Source organism: Diabrotica virgifera, chromosome 9 (genome assembly GCF_917563875.1).
Source record: "Diabrotica virgifera virgifera chromosome 9, PGI_DIABVI_V3a".
Taxonomy (NCBI): domain Eukaryota; kingdom Metazoa; phylum Arthropoda; class Insecta; order Coleoptera; family Chrysomelidae; genus Diabrotica; species Diabrotica virgifera.
In genome coordinates, this window is record NC_065451.1 from 7,764,788 (window position 1) to 7,792,650 (window position 27,863).

The 27,863-nt window shown below is 33.7% G+C and overlaps 1 protein-coding gene across 2 annotated transcripts in view; it reads left to right on the forward strand.

Annotated features, from left to right (window-relative positions):
• LOC114325598 (sialin) overlaps positions 1-27,863 on the forward strand; it is a 110,178-nt gene that overhangs the window by 37,746 nt on the left and 44,569 nt on the right. The window contains exons 1-6 of one of the 2 annotated variants that reach the window (XM_028273699.2): positions 10,507-10,705; positions 11,193-11,413; positions 18,647-18,934; positions 19,828-19,912; positions 22,044-22,264; positions 22,771-22,917. In XM_028273699.2, coding sequence (XP_028129500.2) covers positions 10,669-10,705; positions 11,193-11,413; positions 18,647-18,934; positions 19,828-19,912; positions 22,044-22,264; positions 22,771-22,917 — 999 coding nt within the window. In that variant the 5' untranslated portion in view covers positions 10,507-10,668. Of the gene's footprint in view, positions 1-10,506; positions 10,706-11,192; positions 11,414-18,646; positions 18,935-19,827; positions 19,913-22,043; positions 22,265-22,770; positions 22,918-27,863 lie in introns of those variants that run through there. The other variant, XM_050661173.1, reaches the window with a different exon arrangement.

A 27,863-nucleotide genomic window follows, 5' to 3' on the forward strand; every position in this document is an offset into this window, starting at 1 on the left:
GAAAAAGACAGCAAATACATAATAAGTTATTGATGTGATCGTTCATGGGTAATCTTTCATTTTCAGACTGTATACTAGGTATGAACACATGAAATACTTAGCTATTTTATAAAAAAGTAAGTTTTAATTTAATTAACCTCAATTTTATTTAATACTGACGACTCTATAGAGATGGTAGATACATTTATCAACCGCCCTTGACTGATGGTCAATCTCAAATAATTTTTTAAGTTTCAGTTTATAAAAAGATCACTCAGTAGTGGCATCAGATATGGGCAGAGTGAGCAGAATGCGAAGAGCTATTGCTAAATTTGGGTAAACTGTAGTAAATTCGTTTAAAAATATAAATTTTAATATTTTACAAACAATATTTAATTCTCTTAACAAAGGCTGAAGCTGTATAATTTCTTCAATTAAATCGCCTCCCCTATACTTATATCTAATTGTGAGTTTTAATTGTGAGTGTTCTGTACTGTCGTTTAAATTATATAAAAATTTGAAAGAATCAACAGGATTTTCCAATATGGAAAATTTTTCGTTTACTGAAATGAATGCTTGGTTGAGAACATAATTAAAAAGTGAACTTTTTATGAAATTTTAGGATATAAAATCGGTCTTTATGTTCGTAATCAAACTGTTTGCTTTTATTCCGACGCCGAACTGTGTGTCTGGTTGAAAACTGGACACCACATCCAGTTTCTCTGCAGTTTCACTTGCTGTAGTAATAACATCATTAAATTTGCTATCTATCCGAAACTAGAGCAAGAATTTAAGGGCTTCGGCGCAAAATTTCGCTCCAATGTATTTTAAATGAATTAATTTTAAAGCATTAATTTAAGGTAGGCTGCAGATTAATTGTTTTTAATTGTAAAACTTTGCTAACGAAGTTAACTTTCATCAGAACTTCATACCATACCTATATGTGGACTGAGCATATGAATGTAAATGTTGATATTTCATCTCCCAAATAACTAGCTTGATATTTTGAATTAAGATCAAATTATATCACATAAAGTATCATACATTTTTATCAAATTTTTGTGCAATGGCTTTAAAGCATAAATTCTGCTGGACCGGTGGCTGCATGTCTTTTCAGGATTTTCCTTGTTTATGCAGATTGTATACATCAATACGTAATTTACCTACCCTTGAAGTTAAGATATGCAAGGTCGTTAAATGGGTAAGTCGTTTTGAGCTGCGTAAAATTTTTGTAACAACTCTAGTAGCGCCCTTAATTGCTGGCGCCTGTGTGCGCCGCACACATTGCACACGTGGACGGCGCGGCCCTGCCTCTAAGCTTCTCATCCATGTCTCCCCGTCTTGATCTACCCTCATCCAGTTCCCGGCAGTTCTCTTTACCTATAGGTATATACATCGTCACTCCAGCGCGTTGGCTGTCGACCTCTGCTTCGTTTGACCACCCGCGGCCGCCATTCCAATAATCTCCTATAGTCCACCTATCGTTCGGTGTTCTTACCATATGATCTGCCCATCTCCATTTATTTTAACCACCTTGTATTTCCTAGCATGGTTCCCTCCATATGGCCCTCTGGGTCACTCTTACAATTATACACGATATACAATTTGTATATCGTGTCCAAGGTATATACATAATATGCGTTTCTGTTATGTCGGCGTCGTTTTTTCTGATGTTTTGTTCAATGATCACTAATTTGAGTTTTGCTTACGTTCATTCGGAGACCTCTACTACTGATGCAGCTTGTACCATTTCTTCAAGCATATACACTTTGCCTCGCCGATGTACATCCGTGGATGTATGGTTTGTTCAACAGTAAATGGTTAAATATAATTACTGCGGTCGTAAACATTATTAAATTTATCTGACCTGGCCCATTGTTAAGACCCACCCGGAGCGATAAGCAACCGAGGTAGACAGAGTTGGTCTTTTGACAATTACAATAATTACGACTACAAAAACCAAAAAAAATTTGATGTAAAATATTTTGCTTTGCCTTATATACCCGAATTTTAATTGCTAAGATTATAGAAAAACAAACATTCAAACATTAATAATAATTTGTGGTTCTGAAAAGAACCGTTTTTTAAATAGTAACATTTGTAGATTTGATGAAAGTATCACTCCACACATAGTTCCGTTTCGCTATCGCTATCCTCATCTAAATTAATTATGATCGGTCCAATTATATTATGATGTACACGAACATATGAATTTTCTTTACCTATTACGTGTCGGACTGAATTTCTCCAACTATTTGGAAGAATATCATTGACACATTTTCTTATTAACTCTACAACAGTACTACTTAACGTTGGAGAAATATTTTGTGACCTCACGTTAGACTTCAATTCGTGCCACATATGTTCTATGGGATTAAACATACAATAATAGGGTGGAAGCCGCAGCACTGTATGTCCCATTTCCTCTGCCAATGTATCACAAACATATACTTTTTTTTATAGAAAATGCCTTTAAAACTTCTAAAAGCTCTTGTTTGGTATAACATTCTTCAAAATACATATCATTAGTCTCCATGTAATTTTGAATTTCCAATTTAGTGTTATTCGAGTTTGGAGCCTTACTTAGTTGGCGACTGTGATAGCTTGCATTGTCCATTATTATCACGCTATTCTGAGGAATGTTTGGCATAAGATTATTTTTGAACCATTCTTCAAAAAGTTCTACCGTTGTATCTTCATGGTAGAAGACGCAGGAGTCTTTAATGTTCTTTGCAGAAAGCCACAGGGCATTTGGAACCCAACCATTTTCTGATCCAGCGTGTAAAATGGTTTTTCCCTTTATTTGACGGAGCTTTTGTCTTACATTTACCGGACGGATCGGCAAATCCTTTAGGTCGCGTTGAATGTGTGTCAAACCATGTCTAGTCGAGGTAAATTATCGGACGATTTTCAGAACGGAATTTTCTTATCGAAGTTATATACCCATAACGCCATTTTTGTAATCTATGAGATTCCATAATTACTTGTCTTTTGTCAATTATACGATATCGACTTTATATATACTTTTCAAAATTGTCCATAAGCTGGTGAGGCTACAGCTTATTTGGGTTTCGTCAACATTGAGCCGTTGCTTCAGAGCTCTTAATGTAGGTATGCGTTGCTCTTCGTACATGGTATAGACTTTTCAATGTATCAAGTCCTTATCGGCTTCGTCCATACATTTGGTGGAACTGAAATCTTTACGTTTTTTTCTTGTTTCTATGGGGTTTGATGTAATAATTCTTTTTACTGTGGTCAGAGGTATTTTCGTCAAATCGCATATTTCACTCGTAGCGGAAGTTGTGTCAAGTCCTTTTTTAAGTAAGGTACTGTATATAGTTTTTACAATTTGCTTTGCATCTACAGATAAATGTTTCTTCTTTACCGGAACACTACAAGAAGCTCCATTATTACTATCCCACGGACGCCACATAATGATAAAAAACGTAATGAATAAAATGAGTAATACTACTTCCTACTACACTTCCCGTGATACATAAAGACTAACAAATTTTATCAAGAAATCGTATTTTAATACTGGCTGGTTTTCAGTTCCATAAACTTATTATATAAATACATGAAAACCACTTAAAAGACCCTATTCGAAAAACCCTTTTAGCGGTACAGTTTCGTCAATATAAGCCTAATCTGTATTAATGAAATTATAATGAGTTTGGATTGTACGCAATTAAATCAACATTAAGAAATGAAGATTGACAAATTTTACCAGAAAACATATTTAAATTTTACCTGAAACCGGGCCTTTTATACTATTATCGGCTAATCCAGGATGTTTATAATTAACTAATTAATTATAAGTAACTAATTGATCTTAACCATTTACTGTTTAACATACCATACCTGTACTCATGATACTATAAATATGTTATTTATAGTATCATGCCTGTACTATCAGCAAAGATAGTCTGTGAATCTAATAAGGTGCGTCAATCTTTCGCCATCATTAATGCCTTTATGATCCCAGGGCAATGATTTCATTACGTATTTAAGGACAGCTGTGAAAATTTTAGGAGAAACGGTGTCCCCCTGTCGAACTCATCTGTTCAGTATAATTTTAGCTGTCGTGTCGCATGATCATTTCTCACCAATTTTTCCTAAAGATAAAGACGGTAAGTATTCAAAGAGTTGTAAAAATGTTATACTGGTCCACATAATTCTTCAGTGCTGCTTAAATTTCAACATCAATTAAATAAAGCCAGCCGAGTAAAGCTAGGATTTCGATTATATCTGCCCTGTGGTAGACTGCAAACTGTTTCGTTGATTCTTTTTTCGTGTTTGTTCGTTTATTAGTACGAATAAAATTTTACTTACAATTTGATTAAATAATTTGGCTATGATTTTAATGTACTCTTCACTATACATGTTTACTGCCAGAAACTCCTTTCATTCTCATAGAAAAGTCTTCCTTATTCTCAATACCTTATTAACCTATAAAATATATTATATATCCGATTTCCTCTCCCCGCAAGACCAAATGTAACAGAAAACGGATGTAACTGAAAACACACTTAAGGGTCGAACCATACAGAAATAAAAACAAGTTGTTATTTCTCTATGTTGTTATTGTTGTTATTTCTTGTTGTTATTTCTCTATGGGTCGAACCATAGCCACCTTTACTTAACAAGCCATGAAGAGAAAAAGGCAACATCGCAATTGATGACGTGCGTAGTCCGACTTTCGGACTACCGCTTTTGAAAACACAATTTTAAAGTAGAAATTCTGGTAAAATTTATAGTATTTTTTGAGTCGAACAAGAAAATATTATTAATTAGAAGTTTGTACAAAATAAAATTAAAAGTACTTCCTTGTAAGTAACGTTTATTATACAAAAAAAAACCAATAACAAGAATATACAAGGGATTAATTTCTTTCGAATCCTAAGAAAACTAATGAGTATTTTTCAAAAATTTAAACGCAGAATGAAAGATTACGTTAGGACCGAGGGCCGAAAGTCCCTGAAAACTTCTATGTTTATTATAATAAGTTACAGGGGCGAAAAATTAAGAAAATTTAGTGTGATTTTTAGTTTCAAATATGTCATTCAAAAACAACTTTTCATTCATTCTAAGGGACTTTCGGCCCTCGGTAATAAAGTAATCTTTCATTCAGCGTTTAAATTTTTCAAAAATACTTATTAGTTTTCTCAGGATTCGAAAAAAATGATTGCATTTAAAATACACTGAAAATTTTGACAGGCGTCAAAATTTTGCATTTTGTTCCTTTCCCTTTAAAGTTTTTCGCACTTATTTAGAAACACCCTGAATTGATAAAGAACAAAAATCTAGTTGTTAAAGTAGCTAATTTTTTTTATTATCCAACATAAACGAAATAATAAAAAAAACAGAATGTTATTAAGAAAACCAGAGTCTATAGTTGGGTTTTAATATATTATTATTATTATACAAAAAATAATCAATAACAAGAATATGTGTAAAGTACTTTATTTTAAATAAATAATATCTTATTTTAAATTATATACAAATATCGCTAGAAATAACTATAACAACAATTTCTCACATGGTTTGATGTGAAGTGTTGGGGTTTAGAATTAACTGCTTAGCAACAATATTATTACAGCATATTTTGTTAAAGAATCAGGCTATAACATATTAAAAAAATCACTTGAATCGGCCAACAGGTTTAGTAAATATAAGACATCAAAAATGACAAAAATTTTAAGTGGACGCATTTCTATATGCACGTAAGTTTATATAAAAATATATTATACTATAAAATATAGTATATAAAAATATATTATATTGAACTAAAATCATCTTAATACATACCTTTTAATATTCTTTATAATTTGGAGCACGAAATATTGTAAAATGTTTGAGTTTTTCTGTAAATACAGTGAATATTATTTAAAAACATTTAAAAATAAATGAGAACTGTCAGAATTAACCGGTCTACGCTTAGATGTTGCCAAGTTTCAACTTCATGGCTTGTAAAGTAAAGGTGGCTATGGTCGAACTCACCTCATTTTAATTACTTACAAAGCGGCTACCTCTAACGCAATTAGGGAATCCAACCCAACGATCTGTCAAACTATTCTAATATGTCTGGCGGCTGGCATGCAATACATTGAAGGCATTTTAAAGTCATTTTCGTATTTTATGTCTGTGTAAATATAGCTAAATACTTCTGTGACATAGTAAAAAATATTGCTTACGTCAATAAACTTTAATAAGTAGTTAAAAAGTTTAAGTAATTTGGACGATTGAAGAAAGCTGGGTTAACAAATTTTATGTTTTATACGTTTAATAAAACGTAATATTGAGCATCCCTAAAATAGATTTTAGGTAAAATCATCGGGGTAATATATATTTTATTATTTTAGGTACCTAGTAATACCACATTGTATCTTAAATTTGAAATTTTAATTTAAATAAAATATCCAATAAAATCGCTTGTGTGCAGTGTTGCCAGAGAAATTTTTGTAAATGCACCGGAATGACTGGAATAGTGACACAAAGTACTAAACCAACACATTGTGTACAAAAACTTAAAAAAACGTCGTTTAATATTATTTGAAGCAAATGACTCCGCACAAACCTTATGGAAAATAGGTTCCAGTGGATTTCGTTCATACTTTGGGAAAATACTCTTTGAAGCATTCTGATAAAAAGGTCTCATGCTCACAACTCAATCGTATGAAGGATTTTCAAGATATAGAGGTCCAAACTCGGAAAATTATAAGATTTACGGGGTATTCCAATTCCGTGAGTTACTGGTTATTTGGCAACATGTAGAAGTTTGGATATAGGAAAAGTACTAGTGGTCTAGGATTTTTTCCTATCTATCCAATGGCGACCTTTACTTTGACCTTGACCTTCAACGGACGTCATCTTCTAGAGTTTCGATGGTTTTAGGCAATAAATTGATATAAACAGATTACTCATGGGTTTTTGGGATCTCAAAACACGAATATGCCATAAGAATTGCCCTCCGGATGACGTGGTGGCCAAGGCCACTGCAAGGGACGTCATCTTCTAGAGTTTCGATGGTTTTTGGCATTTAATTGATGCAAATGAATTACTGGAGGGTTTTTTGAGGTCGCTAAACACGAATATGCAACCAGAACCGACTCCCGGAGCACCTGGTTTCCAAGGTCAATGAAAGGGGCTCCTGGAGTTTCGAGGGTCTTTGGTACTACATCGATGCAAATGGATTAATTATAGGTTTTTGGGGTTGCTGAACACGAATAAATGATCACATTGTGCCTACGACACAATGTGATTCTTGGGTCGGATTTGATAGTGTATGCATGTTCGGCAACCCCAAAAACCTAAGAGTAATCCATTTGATTCCTCCGAAACTCTAGAAGATAACCTGTCTTAGGCACCAGGTGCTCCTGTGTCTGTGCTGATCACGTATTCGTGTTCAGCAACCCCAACAACCTATAACTAATCCGTTTGCATTCATGTAGTATCAAAGACCCTGGAAACTCCAGGAGCCCCTTTCATTGACCTTGGAAATCAGGTGCTCGGGGGTCGGTTCTGGTGGCATATTCGTGTATAGCGACCTCAAAAAACCGTCCAGTAATTCATTTGCATCAATTAAATGCCGAAAACCATCGAAACTCTAGAAGATGACGTCCCTTGTTTACGTGATGACGCATACTCGTGTTTAGCGATCCCAAAAACCCACGAGTAATCTGTTTATATCAATTGAATGCCTAAAACCCTCGAAACTCTAGAAGATGACGTCCGTTGAAGGTCAAGGTCAAATTAAAGGTCGCCATTGGATAGCCAGGAAAAAATCCTAGACTACTAGTACTTTTCCTTGATCCAAACTTCTACATGTTGACAAATAACCAGTAACTCACCCCAAAGTATGAACGAAATCCACTGGGACCTATTTTCCATAAGGTTTGTGCGGGGTCCTTTCTTATGTCACAAAATTTTAGGTTTTTACTTTAGGAGACTTTAGTATCAAAAGTTTGGTTGTTAATTGTATCAAATTGGTACAATTGTAACAACTCTGGCAACGCTGAATTGCCTGCCATACGTCCTGTCATTAAAAACCATGTGGTTTGGATTGCCTAATTGTCAACAATTTGGCGCGAAATACAGTAAGCAGAGACACTAAATAGAGCTTACAAAAGATGGCGCCCGTGTCTTCATTTTTATTAATACTAAAACTTGAGATTGAGTGAGATAAAATAACTTGGAGTCTTATTAGATGAACACGGTTATGAAAAGAATAATAAAATAGTATGGAAATTGAAGTTTATATCTACAAAAATAAAACTATAATATACTGCACAATAATAAGATAATAAATATTTATGTTTCAATGCGAGACTTAGGTGCTCAATAAAACAGACCAGAAGTAGCTGGTAAGAGTAAACTTTGACAAATGGATATACAGGGTGCAACAAAGTAGCGGAACGGTCGAAAATACAGATTGCGTCTTCCGTGGATATGTGTGTCAGAGCCGCACTTAATGATCCAAAGAGTCACATGCGGCTCTGCGGCCGCACTTTGCCGACCACTGACCTAGGATATCACGATAAATCGTTTTTCCGATTATAGCGCTATCTATCCACAATTCGAAAAATGTCTCGATTAAAAGTCGCTTATTTTTACGGGATATCTAAATAGAACAAAAAGAAAATAATAGAACAGGAGGAAGGCCCTGTAAAAGATGGATAGACGACGTAGAGGGGGATCTTAAACCATGAACATCAGGCAGTTGCGAAGGAAAGTATCCCACAAAGCAGAATGGAAGAACATTGTTAAGCAGGCCAAGATTCACAAAGGGTTGTAGCGCCATTATAAGGAGAAGAACTGGGAAGTATCCAAACAATGCAACTTCACATAAAATAAATTATATGCTATTCAATATTTTGTGTAAAAATATTGTTCAAGTATTTTCTAAGATTATTAATATTTACTTATCTCAAACATGAGATTTCTAAAAATATTTTTAAATAAAAATCAAATATTTGGCTAATAATTAGAATATCTGTAAATACACTGCCAACAATTAAGATTAAGTAAATTGACAGAATGAAGGTATCAAGGTATCAGAATGTAAGAATGAACGAGTATTAGATAGAACTTACAGAATATAATTTTCTAACGTCAAGTAAGGCAGTTGACTGTGCTAAGAACGTTAGCTCAGACTTTAAGATTTTGCAGCAGAGTACTCAGGTCCTGCTTGATGTTTGCTCTCTGCTCATCCTCACAACCTTGATCAGGCTATAAATGATATTCGAAACGAGGTAATAACAGAACAGTTCAGAATACAACCAATCGAAAAAAAAAAAATAATTGAAGAGGCCTAGCTAAGAAATGTTTTGGCCACATGGCCACATGGTTTTTGGCCACAGTAAAACAAGTCTGGGAAGTGACCACGAATTTTCAAAGGAACAAAGAACAAGCCAATGAAGAGACGTGGGATGATGAAATTACTGCCATACTGGACAAGAGAGGAATCATCAAAGAGAGTAGAAGGGTTAATAAAGGGTTAATAATAAATAATAAAGCAGTCTTCTTCTTCTTGCAGTTCCTTCTCTTATGGGAGGTTGCTCATTACAGCTATCCGTAACTTATTGGCGGCTGTTCTGAAAAGCTCTACTGAGCTGCAACCATACCACTCTCTCAGGTTTCTCAGCCAGAAAATTCTTTGTCTTCTTATGAATCTGTTATCCTTAATTTTACATTTTACCTTAATATCTCATATTTCACACCTCTGGCAATATTTCCTAAATATTCCAGCTTTCTTGTTTTGATGTTCTTTATGGAATCGCAATCCTTTTGTAGCCTTCTACATGTCTACATTTGCAACTCGTTGGATCCATGATATTTTCAAAATCCTTCTATAGCATCACATCTCAAATATTTCCAACTTCTTTATATTATCTACTTTTAGTGTCCAGCTTTTCATTCCATATAACAAAATCGAGAACACATAGCATTTTAAGATTCTTATCCTCAGCTTCAGAGAAAGGTCTCGACTACCAAACATTTTTTCATTTTCATAAATGCTTGTCTTGCAATTTTAATGCGTGCCCTTATTTCATTTGTTCATTGGGTCATTGTTTTCATTAACCTAGGTTTCCAGATATTTGTAGTTATTCACTCTTTTTACTTGTTTTCCCTCGATATCTAGCCTGCCTACTGTATGTTGTTTAGAAAGAATCATGAACTTGGTTTTCTTAACGTTCATTTGTAGTCCATATTTTATAATGACTTGATGTAATCTATTAACGAATTGTTGCGGTGCTTTTAGACTGTCTGAAAAAATAGCGGTGTCGTCTGCAAATCTTAAGTTGTTGTTGCTGTCTTATATAAAGCAGTATATATTTTTAAAAGTAAGGAAAGCTTTTTTCGTTATTTATATTAATTCAGACAATAAGTGACCTAGCACCAAAAAAAAATATAACAAATCTCTGTCTAAATATTCACAAAGAAAATCCGAAAAGATAAGAAATTATTTATTTTTGATGACTTAGATAAGGCTGACATTTACAATCATATCTGTTTTAACATTACCAAATAAAGTGACAGTGATTTTTATTATAGTTAAATTAATACGTAACATAAGGTAAGATTTACTGGTAGTCAAATTAGTGATAACAATTTTCGCATGGGATAAAAAAATATAACATCTTTAAAGTTATCGGTACTTAGGTGACATAACACCTTACATCTAATACCATGGGTAAAATTGAGGATGGTGCTGTTAAAGAAAAAGGTGAGAAATATTTTCTAGATATTATAATATACAGGGTGAGTTTTAGTGCGACATTGATCGATAATTCCATTATGGTACAGAATATCGAAAAAAAATATTTAGAAAAAATTTAGGTAATAATATTCTCCAGGCTTGACTCTTCTGAGTAATTATACAGGGTGATTAATAACTACGTGGTAAAGCTTTCTTCAAGATCTCTTCCAAATAAGCATTAAAAATAGTTGGTGACAACACACATCTCACCCCACATGTGATTTCAATTTCCTCTGACAGCTGATCGTATGAAAGCAAGCTTAAATTTTTTAATAGGACACCCTGTATATTTTTCCATATTTAGATTTACTCTCAGGAATTTACTGTTTGGTGTAGCTGTTTGGTTTTACGGTTATCAGCAGAAGTACCAGCTTCAAAGTGTACTGAAGATGGACTAATAAGTCCAAAAACGTTCGTTCTGAGCAGTTTATATTATTTTGATTTTTTTTTTCAGATCCAAACAAATGCTGCTCTTGTCGCGATGTCCTTTGGTACCTAGTTTTCGGAGGATTCGCAGTAAACTACATGGTTCGTTTGAACCTAAACATAGCTATAGTATCGATGGTCCGACCTAAACCTAAGGACAATGTTTCTTTAACAAGTGAATGCGTGGCGTTAAGCCCAGTACAAAGTGATATTAGGAATATTTCATTTTTGAACCTCACAGATAATGTAGTAAGTAATCATACAAGTACATACATACATGCATAATCGATTGTCTCTTACACCCATAGGTGTCAAGATTTCTTCCTTTATATGCTTTTCTCTGCAAATTTACGCCACTCCTTCCTATCTGCTGCTAAGGCTTTTGCTTTTTGCCACGATGTTCCTCTTTTCTTAAGTATTTCGTTTACACCAGTGTTCCAGCTTTTCCTTGGTCTGCCCCTCGTGCTTTTACCCACTGCTTGGCCTCCCATGCAATAACTGTGCTCCAAAAATATTCCTGATATGATGTTGGTCTCCTTTTTCGAATTTCTGGCGGATTCCATCTAAATACTCTACTGGGTAGAGGCAAGGCACCAAATTTGAGACAGGCGCCTAATTTGAGACACCGTCGTATATTTGTGTACGATGGGTTGACATCTAGTGAAAATATTAAAAACTGATCATTCTGTGAAGTTAGTAATAGATCTGCTTTTAGTTGGCGCTTAGAAGTGACCGTTGTTGTTTTGTCGACGTTAATTTGATTTACACCATACACAAAGTTTTTCAGAATTTATAAAAACTTACAATACATCAAGGTAAGATGATTACATTTACTCTAGTAATTTTTTTTTTGGTAGTTTAATGTTAGTTAATACATTTTATGCAAATTAAACGGTAATTGTGTGGCATACATAACCAACAAAAATCCGTTTTATTTTTTGACGGAAAAATCCTAATTTGAGACACCTGTAGGTTCCAAATTTGAGAGTGTCTCAAATTAGGACCCCGTGTAAAATTTTTATTTTTATGTATTTTTTTGTTTGTAGATGCCGCCAAAAAATAAAAAATGGAATGCAATAAATGATATGATACGGGCTGTAAATACAGTAAGAAATAGAGAGATGGGCTATTTGAAGGCCTCAAAAGTTTTTGGAGTACCAAAAGGTACCTTAGAACGATATGTGAAATCAGACAAGATTCCAGAAGAACTCGCCGGGATATCAATTGGCCGCCGACCTATTCTTCCTTTGGAATTAGAAAATGAGTTGGTTGAGTATGCCCTAACTATGTAGCAACGTTATTTGGGGCTAAGAGCGCGTAATATAAAACGACTGCCATTTCAACTTGCAATACGAAACTAATACCACATCCATTTAGCGTACCTAGTCAAAAAATCAGCCGGAAAGAAATGGTTGAGACTCTTTCTGAAAAGGCATCCGACGCTTTCAATGCGTACTCCTCAGGGAATGTCATCTGCTCGAGTAAAATCGTTTACTCATGAAAATGTATCCAAGTTCTTTGACCTGTATGAACCAGAATATCTTAAGCTTACTAACCCTGCACAACGTATATTCAATGTAGACGAAACAGGTATTACAATTGTTCAGCACAAACATAGCAAAGTCATATCTATGAGAGGGAAGAAGCAGGTTTCGTCACTTACTTCAGCAGAAAGGAGCAAGCTGATTACTGTTATTACATGTATGAATGCTGCAGGAGTTTTCGTACAACCATTTTTAATCTTCCCTAGAAAAAATATGAAAACAGAGTTGATGGATATCCCCACTGGGGATATCCATCTATAGAGGGATAGGATCTCCCACTGGAGCAGTCGCAGAATGCCATGTGCCAGGTTGGGTACAGGCCGATATTTTCACTAGATGGCTACAACACTTCATAAAATTCACTAAACCTTCAGCTGAAGACCCTGTTCTTCTCGTCCTTGATGGCCACTATTCTCATATGAGAAACGCTGCTCTAATAGATTTGGCCAAACAGAATCATGTGACGATTATTTGCCTCCCACCACATTCTACACATAAAATGCACCGTTGGATGTTGCTTTTATGGCACCGCTGAAAACTTACTACGCACAAGAAATAGAAAACTGGCTTAAAAAAAATCAGTTGAGTGTTGTGTCGCCTTATGCCATTGCCAGTATTTTTTGTAAAGCGTATAACAAAGCTGCGACGATGGAAATGTCTTGCAATGGTTTCCGAAAAACGGGACTGGTCCCTATTAGTCGCCGTATTTTTAGGGACTTTGAATTTGAATAGAACCAAACCATGAACAACCAAATCATCCAATGCGAGAACATAGAACTCCTAGTCCACCACTACCTCATCAGCAACTTGTGTCTTCGAAAGACATCTGTCCGATCCCTGCATACAAGAGAGACACCACTAAAAAGCCACATGCCTGATCAGGAAAGGCTTCAGTAATTACTCTAACACCCTACAAAGAAGAATTAGAGCAAAGTTTGCAGAAGAAAAAAGCAAAAAAACTAGTACCCTAGCTAAACTTGGATTGTGTATTAGCTCCAGAAAAATACAATTCAACAAAAAGTGTTAGATCAGAAAAAACAGCAACGTCCGAAGAAGAAATAGCAGTACACGAAGACGTAGGTCAACCTTCTACATCAAAAGGCAAAACATCAAGAAGGAAACGGAAAGTTTCTTCGAGTTCAAGTTCAGATAGCAGCGAAGACTTTCCATTAGCTGATTTATCTCCGACGAAAGTGGAAAAAACGACGCGGAATGTCTATTTTGCACCGGAAAATTTTCTGACGGTAAATATGGCGAACGATGGGCAAAGTGTTACCAATATGGCAGGTGGGCACATGAAGACTGTGGAGAAATAAAGTCCAGCACATTTATTTCCCTTTTCTGCGAAGGAAAAGGCTTTTTTGAATAGTATCTCAAATTGGGGTACCCGTCTCAAATTTGGATACCTGGCTATCTCAAATTAGGCGACCTTTTATTTTTAATATTAAATGTCACAAAAAAATTAAATGTATTTTTTTTACAAAAATATATGTCTTATTCGCTTTATTTATTTTTTGTTGTGTTGTAGAAACATTAAATTTAAGTTTTCGAAATAAATATTTTAAAAACTTTTGAATATTCTATTTTATATTTGTTTTTCAAAAAAAGTGTCTCAAATTTGGTGCCTTTCCTCTAATCTACTTTATTTCATCAGTTGAAGATGTCGAAGCACTAAGTTTTATCATTTTTTCTTCCTGGTCGTACTGTAGATCACAGATACTGTAGTAAGTAATTATAGTTATTCATATACGAGTATGTTCTAAGGATTTCCACAGTTTTCACCATAGTCCTTCACTCAACCGTTCTCTCCAGATTTTTCTGTTTTGCTTGTCCCTTTCCTGCAGATTTCTTCGTTCCATCGCTTCGTCCACTTCATCCATGAAAGATCTTCGTGGTATGTCTCTCTTCCTTGTTCCTATTGGGTTCCACTCTGGTATTCTGTTTATCAAACGTTTTTTTCTGTTCTTCTGACATGTCCGTACCAGGTTAATCTCTTCTGTTCTATGTAGTATATTATATCTGAGTTCGCTTCCCATTCTTCTCTTAGTCACTGTTATTTATTATATCTCTTCTTGCTACTCTCTAGCTTATCCTTAGGAATTCCATCTCTGTTGCTCTTATTTTGTTTTTGGTTTTCTTGTTTATTATCCAATTTTTACACCCGTAAGTCAGGATACTTCTTGTCACGTTGTTATATATTCTTAAAGAAAAGAAAATAATCGTTTTCGTTTTGATTCAATTCGAGTCTCTTGGCATCCTCTGACACCGTGTTTCGGGGTCTACCCTTTTTCAAAGAGGCTTTCCAAGGAGACTGAATTTAACCATAACGAAACGAAGAAGAACTGCATATATTAAAATATTTGCAGCGGAGTGTGGTTAGACTGTCCTCTAACGGGAAATGACGAAATGAGTGAAAATAATTTCGACCACGAGTCAGTATTCTGTTAATCGAGATACAATAGTACCAAGCGGCGCCGCTAGGAGAACACTCCAAAATGACCACGTTTCATTAAAGTAATCTGAGACGCATTATTGCCGTCATTCCCCGTTAGAGGACAGTCTAACCACACTCCGCTGCAAATATTTTAATATATGCAGTTCTACTTCGTTTCGTTATGGTTCAATTCAGTCTCCTTGGAAAGCCTCTTTGAAAAAGGGTAGACCCCGAAACACGGTTACGTATTCTTTATGGGAAATAAGCTACAATTTTACTAAAAAATGAATTTATTAACGTTTCGAAGCCCAAATCGGGTTTCGTTGTCAAAATACAAAATACTATTAAAATAAAACAAACATGTTGTTGCTAAATAAAAAAAATTCTTCTAATAATTTATTTAATCTGACTCATTTATATTGGCAATTCAGACGTATATTATACATTTTAAAGTAGAAGACTTTAAAATGATATCGCCAATATTTATGAGTTGCGTTCCTGGGACGACTTTACTAAAAGATAGTTCATTCGATTACATGAAATCAATCCCAACTCAAGAATATCCGTCCCAAAAAATCATAGCATGTGATCTGTCTTTAAAACGACAACCAAATGCAACGATGACAGTAAAATTCTCGCATTAGAGATTCCATAGTAAATCACGAGGGAAAAACCAGGAAAAAACCTCGTGATACTATCCCGACATCGTAAGTATTTGGTCTTACATTTAATCTACCTTCAAAAAACTAATACCAAATTCTGACTTTAATATGTTTAAATTATAAATAATATTAATATTACATAGATATACAATAAGTAATACTAAAATATAAAATTTGTACTAACTCGATATGTTATTGACTTACTAATCGTGGTATTTTCTTTCTATTGACTTCCTCTTTCAGTATGGGTAACCACATCCTACTGCATTCTACCGAGGACTTTGCGACACAATTGGTTTCATTTAGCATAATTATAGCCGCTTCTTTGATTTTTCTCTTTTTACTATCTGATTCTTTCAGGACTATACTTGAATCTCTCCACTGAACTCTATGTTCATTATCCCATGCGTGTTGACATATCTGAGATCTATCAAATTCTCTGTTTTTAATATAAGACTGATGTTCACTTATTCTAACGTTTAATGGTCTTGATGTTTCACCTAAATAAAATTGTTCGCATTCACAAGGTATTCTATAAATGCAATTCTTTGTTCTTTCTTGTTCATTGTTAGGTTTAGTTTTAGATAGAATAGATCTCAATGTGTTTGTTGTTTTGAATGTTGTTGAAATGTTGAATTTATTTCCTATCGTTTTAAGTTTCTCGGATAGTCCTTTTATATATGGTATTGTTATTTTCCTCGTATTATTTCTTGTGAATGTTGTAGGATCCCGTTCTAAGTTGTTCTGTTCCATTCGATCTAATCTTGTCAATTCCTTATTTATAAACGATAAAGGATAATCATTTTTTAATAAAACAGATGTTAACAATTGTTTTTCTTCTAAAAATGAATTTTCGTTAGAACAAGTAATTTTGGCTCTATCATATAAGGATTTAATGATTCCCTTTTTAACGTTGATGTGATTTGATTTGTAATTGAGATATCTGTTGGTGTGTGTTGGTTTTCTATACACTTGAGTCTCATATCCAGTATCCTTCTTTGAGACTAAAACATCGAGGAAAGGCAAAGTGTTATTGTATTCCTTTTCCATTGTAAATTTTATTGTCTCTTCTTGATCGTTTATAATATTCAGGAATGTATCCAACAATTCTGATCTATGAGGCCATATTGAAAACACATCATCTACATATCTCCACCATACTGTGGGTTTTAAATTTTGTTTAGAAATGATATTAGTTTCGAAATCCTCCATAAATATATTAGCCAATAATGGAGATAAAGGAGAGCCCATTGCTAGACCAAAATTTTGTTTATAGAATTCATTATTTAGTTGAAAATAGGTATTATTAGTACATAATGACAATAACTCCATTATAGCTGATACATTTAGTTTTGTCCTAGTTGTCAATGTATTATCATTTTCTAACTTCGTTTTAATTATGTTTAAAGTTTTATCTAATGGCACATTTGTAAATAAACTGTTTATGTCAAAACTTACTAAAATATTATTTGGATTAAATTCAATATTTGTTAATTTGTTTAAAAAATGTTGTGTATTTTTTATAAATGTGTCATTATTATTTGCAACTGGTTTTATAATATTTAATAAAAATTTTGAGAGCTCACTACAAGGAGAATTGATGGTACTACAAATGGGTCTAAGTGGAATATTCGCTTTATGAATTTTCGGTACTCCATAAAAATGTGGTGTCTTACTGTAATGAGGTGTCATTAATTTTCTTTGATAGTACGTTAGATCATTTTTAAATTTGAATAAAGTTTTATAAATTTTGTTTTCCAGTGTCTTCGTTGGATCCTTCGTTAATTTGGTATAAGGTCCATTTGTAATTAGATCTGTAATTTTGTCCTCATATTGTATTTTATCCATTATTACAGTTGCATTTCCTTTATCTGCTGGTAGGATTGTTATGGAGTCATCATTTTTTAAAGTTTTTAAAGCTTTCATTTCCTCTTTGCTGATGTTCTGTTCAATTTTATTAGATTTTTCCAGAAACACGGTGTCAGAGGATGCCAAGAGACTCGAATTGAATCAAAACGAAAACGATTATTTTCTTTTCTTTTTGCATACCTTACTCGGTTTAGAGTACAAAATGACCACGTTTCATTAAAGTAATCTGAGACGCATTATTGGAGTGTTCTCCTAGCGGCGCCGCTTGGTACTATTGTATCTCGGTTAACAGAATACTGACTCGTGGTCGAAATTATTTTCACTCATTATTTATTCTTCTTTTTGTTTTTATATTGATGTTCTTATTCCACAGTATCGGGTTCAATTTATTCGTATGCAGTCACTTGTTTTGTCCTTGTCTATTTTTGTATCTTTTTCAGTAGTTGCTTACTTTGATATTATAAAACTTAAATACCTGTACCTGTCTCTTCCTTTGATTTGTTTCATCATTCAATCTTCGCTTATCCACCGCTGGACAGAGATCTCCCTAATAATTTTCCATCTGTTTCGATCTTGTGCATCTTGCATCCAATTCCTATGACAACGTCTAGATCATCAGTCCAACGTGTTGTTGGACGATCTCTACTTCAGTAGGCATTATCTCTTGGTCTCCGTTCCAGCATCTGTCTTGTCCATCTGTTATCTGTCATCCGAGGCACGTGATCTGCCCAGTTCCCATGCATAAACATGTACTTATCTTCTATTCGTTGGTTCCATTAGGCGTTCTCAAGCTTTAGATCATTTCTTCTGCAGAATTCGGTCATCCTTATTTTATTTCTGTTTATGATTTACTCTACATATTTTCCCATACAACCCACTTCTTTATTACGAAGGATTCAAAGATATAAATATGTTGATATGTATAGTTAGTGTAAATTCTTCGTCTTTTAAATGTTTTTTTTTTCTGTTCTAGAACATAACCTCACAAAATATAATAAATTCTTCATTATTCGAAAATCCGTCTGAGCAACAATACTTCGACTGGAATGAGAGAGAACTTGGGCTTATCATAGGAAGCTTTTTCTGGCTCCATTGGATAACGCAAATTCCTGGAGGCATCCTGGCAAATAAATTTGGAACCAAGAAGGTCTTTGGACTGTCAAATTTTGTAGGTGTTTCGGCAAACTTTATAATTCCATGGTTTGCACACAGAGGAGCGCTGTCTCTTATTTTCATTAGAAGTATACAAGGGTTGTGTTTGGTAAGTTGCAATTTTACTCTACTGTAAAATAGATTTTACGGAGGACAAGTTAAATCGGATAATCTAGACAGCGGGCGTTCTTCTCAGTCTTCTATGAAAACTTAAGGCTTCATCCCTTATAACATTTCTTTGTTTATAAAGAAGAAATGGACTGTCATATCACCAGTCGATTCGATTACGTTGACATATGAAACTCAACCAGTATATTCATTAACGATAAAGATATAGAAGGCAAAAAATCAGTGAACAAAACCTGAACTACCAAGTTCTGAAAATTACTAATACTAAAAAAAGATCCTAAAAACAAAAACGATTCCTCTCTTCAACCTATGAATTAATAGGTATATCACGACTAACTGCAGATGCAAAAAATAGCACTATACATCAAAATATACTTAAAACCAACCGTTGGTCCTGGGTGGTTGATACAAATAAGCAGAAAAAAAGTTTCAGGATTTTTAGAATTAGTGTTTATCTGATCCTCATCATCTATATGTGCAAAAGAAGTTTGTAGAATCAACTATACCTACTGAAAAGAACTGCTATAGCTACGAAACATAAAAAAATGGAAAAAGTAAAATCAGAACTAAATGTTTTAAAAAGTATCAAATACAGAGAAAAAACCGCTAGGATATAAGAAGTTAAAAAGAAATCATCACCTAAAACTATATTGTCATCTCCCGTCTCAATTTTGATAATTTTGACTATCATAAAGGCTAAAGTAAAAGCACAAAATGACTAAGGGGAAATCAAACAAAGGTAGCAAAGATAACTAAGTCAAAAATTGCCAGTGGTGCCACAAGTTCACATCAAAAATAACATAGGCCATGATTTTGCACATTAATAATTAAGTATTTTGTTTAAATGTTTAATACCGAATTATATATTTTCAGGGTTTTTGTTGGCCGTCTATGCATAACATGGTCTCAAAATGGATTCCTCCAAATGACAGGAGTAAATTTATATCAGCTTATATGGGTAAGTTTATTGAATTACCGTGTAAACCTTATCCTTATTGTTTAGCTTTCAAGGGTGCAACACGAGGAGGTGAGACATAGGACTTAATAGCAGAGTTCTCCCTACAATCATTTATTGTATTTGCGAGAATAGACTTGAGTGTTTTGATGTCTTGCAATCTTGAACAACATCTAAGACCCAAAAGCTTTTCCATTTCCATTTTGAAGAACTATTATAGTTTTTTGGCCATCTCCCGGTGATTTTAATATTTTCAGCTGGTATTTTCATCCTTAGTAATCGATTCATTTAGATATACCTAGTATCGTTTTTTTGTTCAATAATTTGTTTTAATAGTTTATTCATATTTTAGTTTCTACTATTTCTATGTAGGTATGTGCTGTCTTTCATGGGAGTTCTTGATCATCTGGTAGCGCTAGTGAAGAGCCTATAGGAGAATGATGAAACCAGAATAAGAATTGAAAATCATAACTCCAACCCCGTTAAAGTCAGTAGGGGGTCCGCCAAGGATGTATTTTATCTCCAAGTCTTTTCAACTTCAATAGAATGTTGAATGAGAAAAATTTTCGACAAATAGAATGACGATACGTCTATTGGAGACAAAAAGATCTCAAACCTTAGATATGCAGACAACACAACTCTAATAACTACATCCCAAGAAGAAATTTCAACCTTCTGCTATTAATAGAAACCGAAAGTAATAACTTTAGTCAAAAGATCTTGATGTGCCTATCCTTGACGAATGTTGGCGATCATCATGTCAATATTTATCTTATCTGCATCAACCCGAATTGATTGGGGGAAATTTGACTTTCACATAGCTTGTAAATTCTTTATGATTACAAGAACAATAAACAATAAATAAAAAATACTCCTTATTTTTCTCCTAAGAAAAGAAGGAGTTTTTCAGGAGAAAAACTTATTTTTCTCCTGAAAATTTTGTAACGTAGACCATTATTCTCCCATCGCTTCAATTAGCACCCCCAAAATTAAAGATCCCCCTTATTTCGAAGCTGAGTCGATTTACCTGAGTTTTAATATGTAATTACCTGACAATTTCCTGCCTTTTTAAGTTCCTTGTATTAGAAATTATTTGATACCTTTAAATTTTCCCGTTTATATTTTCATAAAGAAGTCGCAGATGAAATTCGTCTGTTGATGAAAATCGCACGTGTAAGAGAAGCGATGAAAGGAAATTTTCGAATTTAATTAATAAGATCTTTCAAATGTATTCAACATAAACGATTTTTAAATAAAAACTTTAAAAAAGTCTTATTTAATTTCCAGAGTTAGAGGAGGCCGATATATACAAATAAATAAAGTAACACAACAAACAAGTCAAGAAATAGCACAGTCAAATCAAAATTGAATACACGTAAAGCATTTTGTATTCGGTTTCAAATGGGGACCATTTCCAAATAAGGTTTTTTTTGTCGATGTTTGAAGATCGTCATAAGGCTACTAGAATTTGCTGGTCAGATGAAAATTCGCATTGGAGAAGAATTTAGAATTAGAGTTAATTTCAGAATTAGCCAGACTCTTTCCTATATCGTGAATAGATCAATTTGGTTTCATCAAGATGAGCACATCCTCATTACCTTCAAGGTGTTCGTGAGTTTCTCGTCAAGATATTTCCAAATTATTGGATTGGAAGAAGAGAAATTATCGAATGACCAGCAAGATCACCGGATTTGATACTTCCAGATTATTTTTTATGGGTTAATTTAAAAAATGTGTATATCAATAAGCCACATACTATCCAAGAACTGAAAGAGAGAATTACAAAATTATTAGTTAATTTCAGAATTAGCCAGACTCTTTCCTATATCGTGAATAGATCAATTTGGTTTTAGCAAGATGGAGCACCTCCTCATTATTTTCGAGATGTTCTTAAGTTTCTCGACAATACATTTCCAAATCATTGGATTGGAAGAAGAGAAACTATCGAATGGCCAGTAAGATCACCGGATTTGACACCTCTAGATGATGTTTTATGGGTTTATTTAAAAAGAAAAGTGTATATAAATAGGCCACATACTATCCAAGAACTAAAAGAAATAATTATGAAATTATTTTTTCAAAATAACTAGATATTATTTTGCCATTAAGATATCTATCTCCATTTCTTTTCTAGGAAGTTCATTTGGGGCTGCCATGACATACCCACTTTGCGGCCTTATTATCGAAATGTGGGGTTGGGAAGCGGCATTTTACGCTTGCGGGGTGCTTGGTACTATTTGGTTTCTTGCTTGGTGGTTTTTGGCACACGACAGTCCTTCTGACCATCCTCGAATATCTGATGAAGAAAAGAATTACATTATTACCAGTATTGGAAAGAGCTTGTCTGCTAAAAAGGTAAGATACTGTTTTATTTTCTACGTATTTTACTACCTTCTACGTTATTTACTAATTTATTTATTATATTTAATTAATTATTGCCAATGTGCCAATTAAATAGCCCAATCATCACACTATAATAAACGTATTGTTATTTCTTCTTTTCATATTTTAGTTATTTAAAAAATGTTAAGTAGTATATAGTTATAGTTTTAATGCCTTCAAAGCCTTTTGTAAAGATTTCTTCAAATTTGTTCACATAGTAAATACATTTTCACATAGGCGTAACCAGGATAATCCTAAGGGGTGGTTACAACTACTGGAAAGGGGGGGTTACAACTACTGGAAAGTCTCCGAGGGGTATGGTGTTAAGCATATAGAGCTCAAAGTACATCCCAATGGGGGGTTATAGCCCCCCCAAAACCCTCTGGTTACGCCTATGCATTTTCAAATACATATTCCTGTTTTAGAAAAGTTCTTTACCATTTACTACAATGTAAAGATAATAAATTTCGTTTTTTTAGCCTCCCACCCCATGGAAAGCCATATGGACCGATATTTCGATGTGGGCAAGTTGTATTGCCCAGATCGGTGCCAATTGGGGCTTATTTACTTTAATGGTTAATGGACCGACCTATTTTAAGTTTATACATGGATGGGACATCCGATCGGTGAGTTATAAGAGATTTAAATGTTTTAAGCCGGTTACTCACTATACTACGACATCGTTCAATTTTGTCGAATTCGACTAATTGACAAAAATTTTGATCGTGTGTGACCGTGCATTCAACCAAATTCGTACAATTTGACCGCAGAAAGACTGGCCTGTCTGCCGCAGTACTACAGAATTGATATCATCGACGATTTGGTCAAATGACACCGCAGTACCGTGAGTGACCGGCTTCAACCCGCGAGCAGTCGCGCCGCTTAGGAAAAATCTAACATTTTATCCTTTTTCGCCATAACTACATGAAAAATTTTGCAACACAACTTTCCACTCGTAAGTGCCTCGAGGAAGGGTATAGTAACGCGTAGGTTTATTTTCTTCTTCTTCTTCTTTTTCTTCTTATTCTTCTTCTTCTTCTTCTTCTTCTTCTTCTTCTTCTTCTGCTTCTTCTTCTTCTTCTTCTTCTTCTTCTTCTTCTCTTCTTCTTCTCTTCTTCTTGTCTTGGAATGTATGACTTTGGTGGGACAAAATCAGCTTTAATTATTCTATCTATCTATTAGCCTTGCGACATCCAATATTGGACATAGGCCTCCCCTTCGCTCCTCCATCTTTCTCTATCCTGAGCCATGTGCATCCATTTTGAGCCTGCTTGGTGTTTTAGGTCATCTACCCATCTCATCTTTGGTCTTCCTCTCTTTCGTTTATATGTCCATGGTCTCCACTCTGTAATAATTTTATTCCATCTTTCGTCTTTTTGTTTAATCGTATGACCGGCGAATTTCCATTTTAGTTTAGCTGTTTGACGAGTAGCATCTTTAACTTTTGTGATATTTATTACCCAGGAATTCCTTTTTCTATCTGAGATTCTTACGTTGATCATTTGTCTTTCCATCGCTCTTTGTGTTTTCGCAATTCTGTACATATTCGCTTTTGTGAACGTCCAGGTTTGACATCCATATGTAAGGACCGGAAGAATACATTGGTCGTAGATTTTCGTTTTTAGATATTGAGGGTATTTTTTATTCTTTAATATGAAGCTGAGCTTACCAAACGAGGCCCACGCTAACTTCGTTCGTCTCTTTATTTCTGCTGTTTGGTTGTCTCTATTCAATTTTATTATTTGTCCCAAGTATATGTATTCATTCACTTCCTCTATTTGGTTTTGTTTAACTACGATTCCTAACTCATTCTCTTGATTTGTTATCACTTTTGTTTTGCTGTAGTTCATATTTAATCCAACTTTACTGGCTTCGTGGTCTAGTTGTTGTATCATTATTTGTAGTTGTTCCTTGTCTGTAGCGATAATGACGATATCGTCAGCGTATCTTAGGTGATTTAACTATTGGCCGTTAATGATGATTCCATATTCTTCCCATTGTAATCTCTTGAAAATGTCTTCTAGAGCTTGGTTGAAGAGCTGCGGCGAAATCGTATCTCCCTGTCTAACGCCCCTTTTGATAGGTATGGGGTGTGTATTCTGTTCAAGTTGGATCGTAGTTGTGGCCTTACTGTATATATAAGAGATTAGTTCTGTATACCTGTAATCTACTCTGCTATTGTGTAGTGATTGTTTCACTGCCCAGTGTTCTATGGAGTGGAATGCCTTTTCAAAATCTATAAATGCCATAAATATGGGTATTTGGTATTCATTTATTTTCTCAATAAGTAACTTCATTGTCAGTAGGTGATCACATGTACTGTAGCCTTTTCTGAATCCTGCCTGTTCTTTGGTCTGATAATTGTCGAATTTAGGGGTTAGTCTGTTGGTTAATATTTTAGTTAACAATTTATACATAACATTAAGCAAGGTAATCGGTCTATAATTTTTCAGATATTTTTTGTCTCCTTTTTTAAACAATAATAGGGTGATTGCTTCATTCCAATTACTGGGTATGTTTGGTGTACTTAGTATTTTGTTCAATAATATATATAAGACTTCCCTTGTAATTTTTTCCGCCATTTTTAATCTATTATATACCGCACTATTATATCTCGACCCATATCCGAAATTTCCTATCCTTGTTTCTTCTTCACAATGCTTTATTCCTAATTTCCCATTAAAATCTCCGATAATTAGTGTTATTCTCGTTTTACTTTCTTCCATGGCCATTGTCACGTCTTCGTTAAATGCTTCATTATCTTTAATATTATTGAAGCATTTCTAACATTACAAGTAAATAAAAATACTATAACATAAAGATTCGCGTCTAAATTTGTATTGTTAGACAAAATCTAACGCGCAACCGATTTCTTCTTCTTAAAGTTCCCTCTTCTATCGGAGGTTGGATATAATAATGGCTATGGTCACTGTGTTGGCTGCTGCTTTGAACAGTTGTAATGAACTACAGTTAAACCGTTCTCTAAGGTTCCTCAGCCAGAAGATGCGTCTTCTTCCTATGCTTCTTCTTCCTTGGATCCTTCCTTGCATAATAATTCTCAGCAACTCGTATTTTTCTCCCCTGGTAATGTCACCCAAATATTCCAGTTTTCTAGTTTTTATACCCTTCATAATTTCTAACTCCTTATTTAAACGTCGTAGCAATTCAACATTGGTAATCTTTTGAACCACTGAATTTTCAATATTCTTCTGTAACACCACATTTCGAACGCTTCTATTTTTATTATGTATTGTCTCTTCAATGTCCAAGCTTCCATTCCGTATAGCAATATAGAAAATATGTAGCATCTTAGAGCCCTCAATCTGAGAGGCAACTGAAGGTTTTCAGAAGAAGAACGATCGGAATAAAAAGAACTGATAGAATCAGAAATCAAGAAATAAGAGAAAGACTCAAAATCAAACCGATACTCGACTCAACCAAGGAGAAAAAATTGACATGGTTCGGACATCTAACCTGGATGGACAATAATAGATAAGTGAAAAGAGTTTGGGAAGCAAAACCACTAGGGAAGAACAGAAGAGGACGACCCATTAAAGAATGGAATAGTGACATCTCGCAGATACTACAGGGTAAGGGTAAGACTTGGCAGGAAGCAACACAGATAGCATCCAATAGAAATGAATGGAGAGAGTTCATTAAGAGCTAGGATACCCCAGAAGATTGTAAATTATTGGAATTTAATGAATTGTATTATCAATGGCCCAACACCTAAAGGTACAAATGCGTCTACTGGTTAAGTAAGTAAGTAAGGAAAGAAAGGATAATAAGGAAAGAAATGCCGAACACAACAAAGACTGTCAAAAACAATATTTCCAAAAAATAAGAAAAATCCTACACAAAGAAAGACAAAGGTGTGTAAGAAGGACAAAACTAGATATATAAAACGAGTAGGTATGCCAAAACTTAAAAACAACAACAGATGACGTAGTCCAGGGTGCATCTGTTTTGAGATGGACGTTGAGAGGTGACTCAAATTTTTTTGCAGAAATTGCTTGAAAATAACTCAAAAAATAATATTTGAGTTATCCTCCCTCTCAAAAAGGTCCGGAACATTGTTTAAATAATTAAAATGTCAAAAAATGAAGAAAAAATTCGATTTCTTTCTTGGTTTTGTGATTATAACTGTAAAAGTATTCATTTCTGAGAAAAGTTGTACTAACATAAAAGTTGCGCAATTAAATTTACTATAATATAGAATTGGTTAAGAATTTAAAAAATAGTCACCCTTGTTGCAAAATAGCAATAATTGCGAAAAAAACCATACAAAAACAAGTATTCGCATTTTACGTTTTTCAACCATTTATACTAAACTTAGGGCCTTAATATTTTACCCAGAAAAACTTTATACTATAGTAAAACAACACTGTAAATTTCAATTAGATCGGTTTAATAGATTTTGCAAAATAAATTTTGCAATCCAGCTTTCGCAAAAAAAATTCATTTTTTTAATGTTGCGGGACTGAAAATAAAGCAGATAGAAAGTTGAATTTTTTTTTGCTTATATAAGTGTACTGTACCTGTCATCTACAATTTGCAAAATTAAAATTGATTAATTACCACGCGGCGTCAGGAAATTTTTTAAATAAACATTAATTTTTGGTGCTACGCGCAAGACAGCGGATAGTTTGCTCTGATTCGGCATTCCAATGGCCTTGAATAATGATTGATTCATTTTAATTTTTATTACATTTCGATATAAATAAATAAATTTGTTTATTGCAAAATAAAAACACATACTCTATCCTTTGAAATAACACTTTTTTTAGCAAAAACTTTCTTTGTTCATATATTTTAACTTAGAGAATAAAAGTTTATTATTTTTAAACATATGCAATTGTTTAAACAATATTTCACAAACAATAATAAAATTAGTTTGATTTTTGTGGAATTAAAATATTAAAATATAACAAAATATAGAGTAAGAAAATAATATGTTGATTTCCACCAAAATTTCTTCCAATCTTTATCTAATATATTATTTTCTTACTCTATATTTTGTTGCATTTTAATATTTTAATTCCACAAAAATCAAACTAATTTTATTATTGTTTGTAAAATATTGTTTAAACAATTGAATATGTTTAAAAATAATAAACTTTTATCCTCTAAGTTAAAATATATGAACAAAAAAAGTTTTGGCTAAAAAAGTGTTATTTCAAAAGATAGAGTATGTGTTTTTATATTGCAATAAACAAATTTATTAATAAGATTTTAGAATTTAGGAATAAAAATTAAAATGTATCAATCATTATCAAAGGTCATTGTAATGCCCAATCAGACCAAACTATCCGCTGTCCTGCGCGTAGCACCAATAATTAATGTTTAATTAAAAAAATTCCTGACGCCGTTGTAGTTAATCGATTTTAATTTTGCAAATTGCAACTGAAAGTTACAGTACACTTCTATACGCAACAAATTTTCAACTTGCTATCTTCTTTATTTTTAGTCCTGTAACATTTTGAAAAAATGAATTTTTTTTGCGAAAGCTGGATTGCAAAATTTATTTTGCAAAATTTATTAAACCGATCTTAATGAAATTGACAGTATTGTT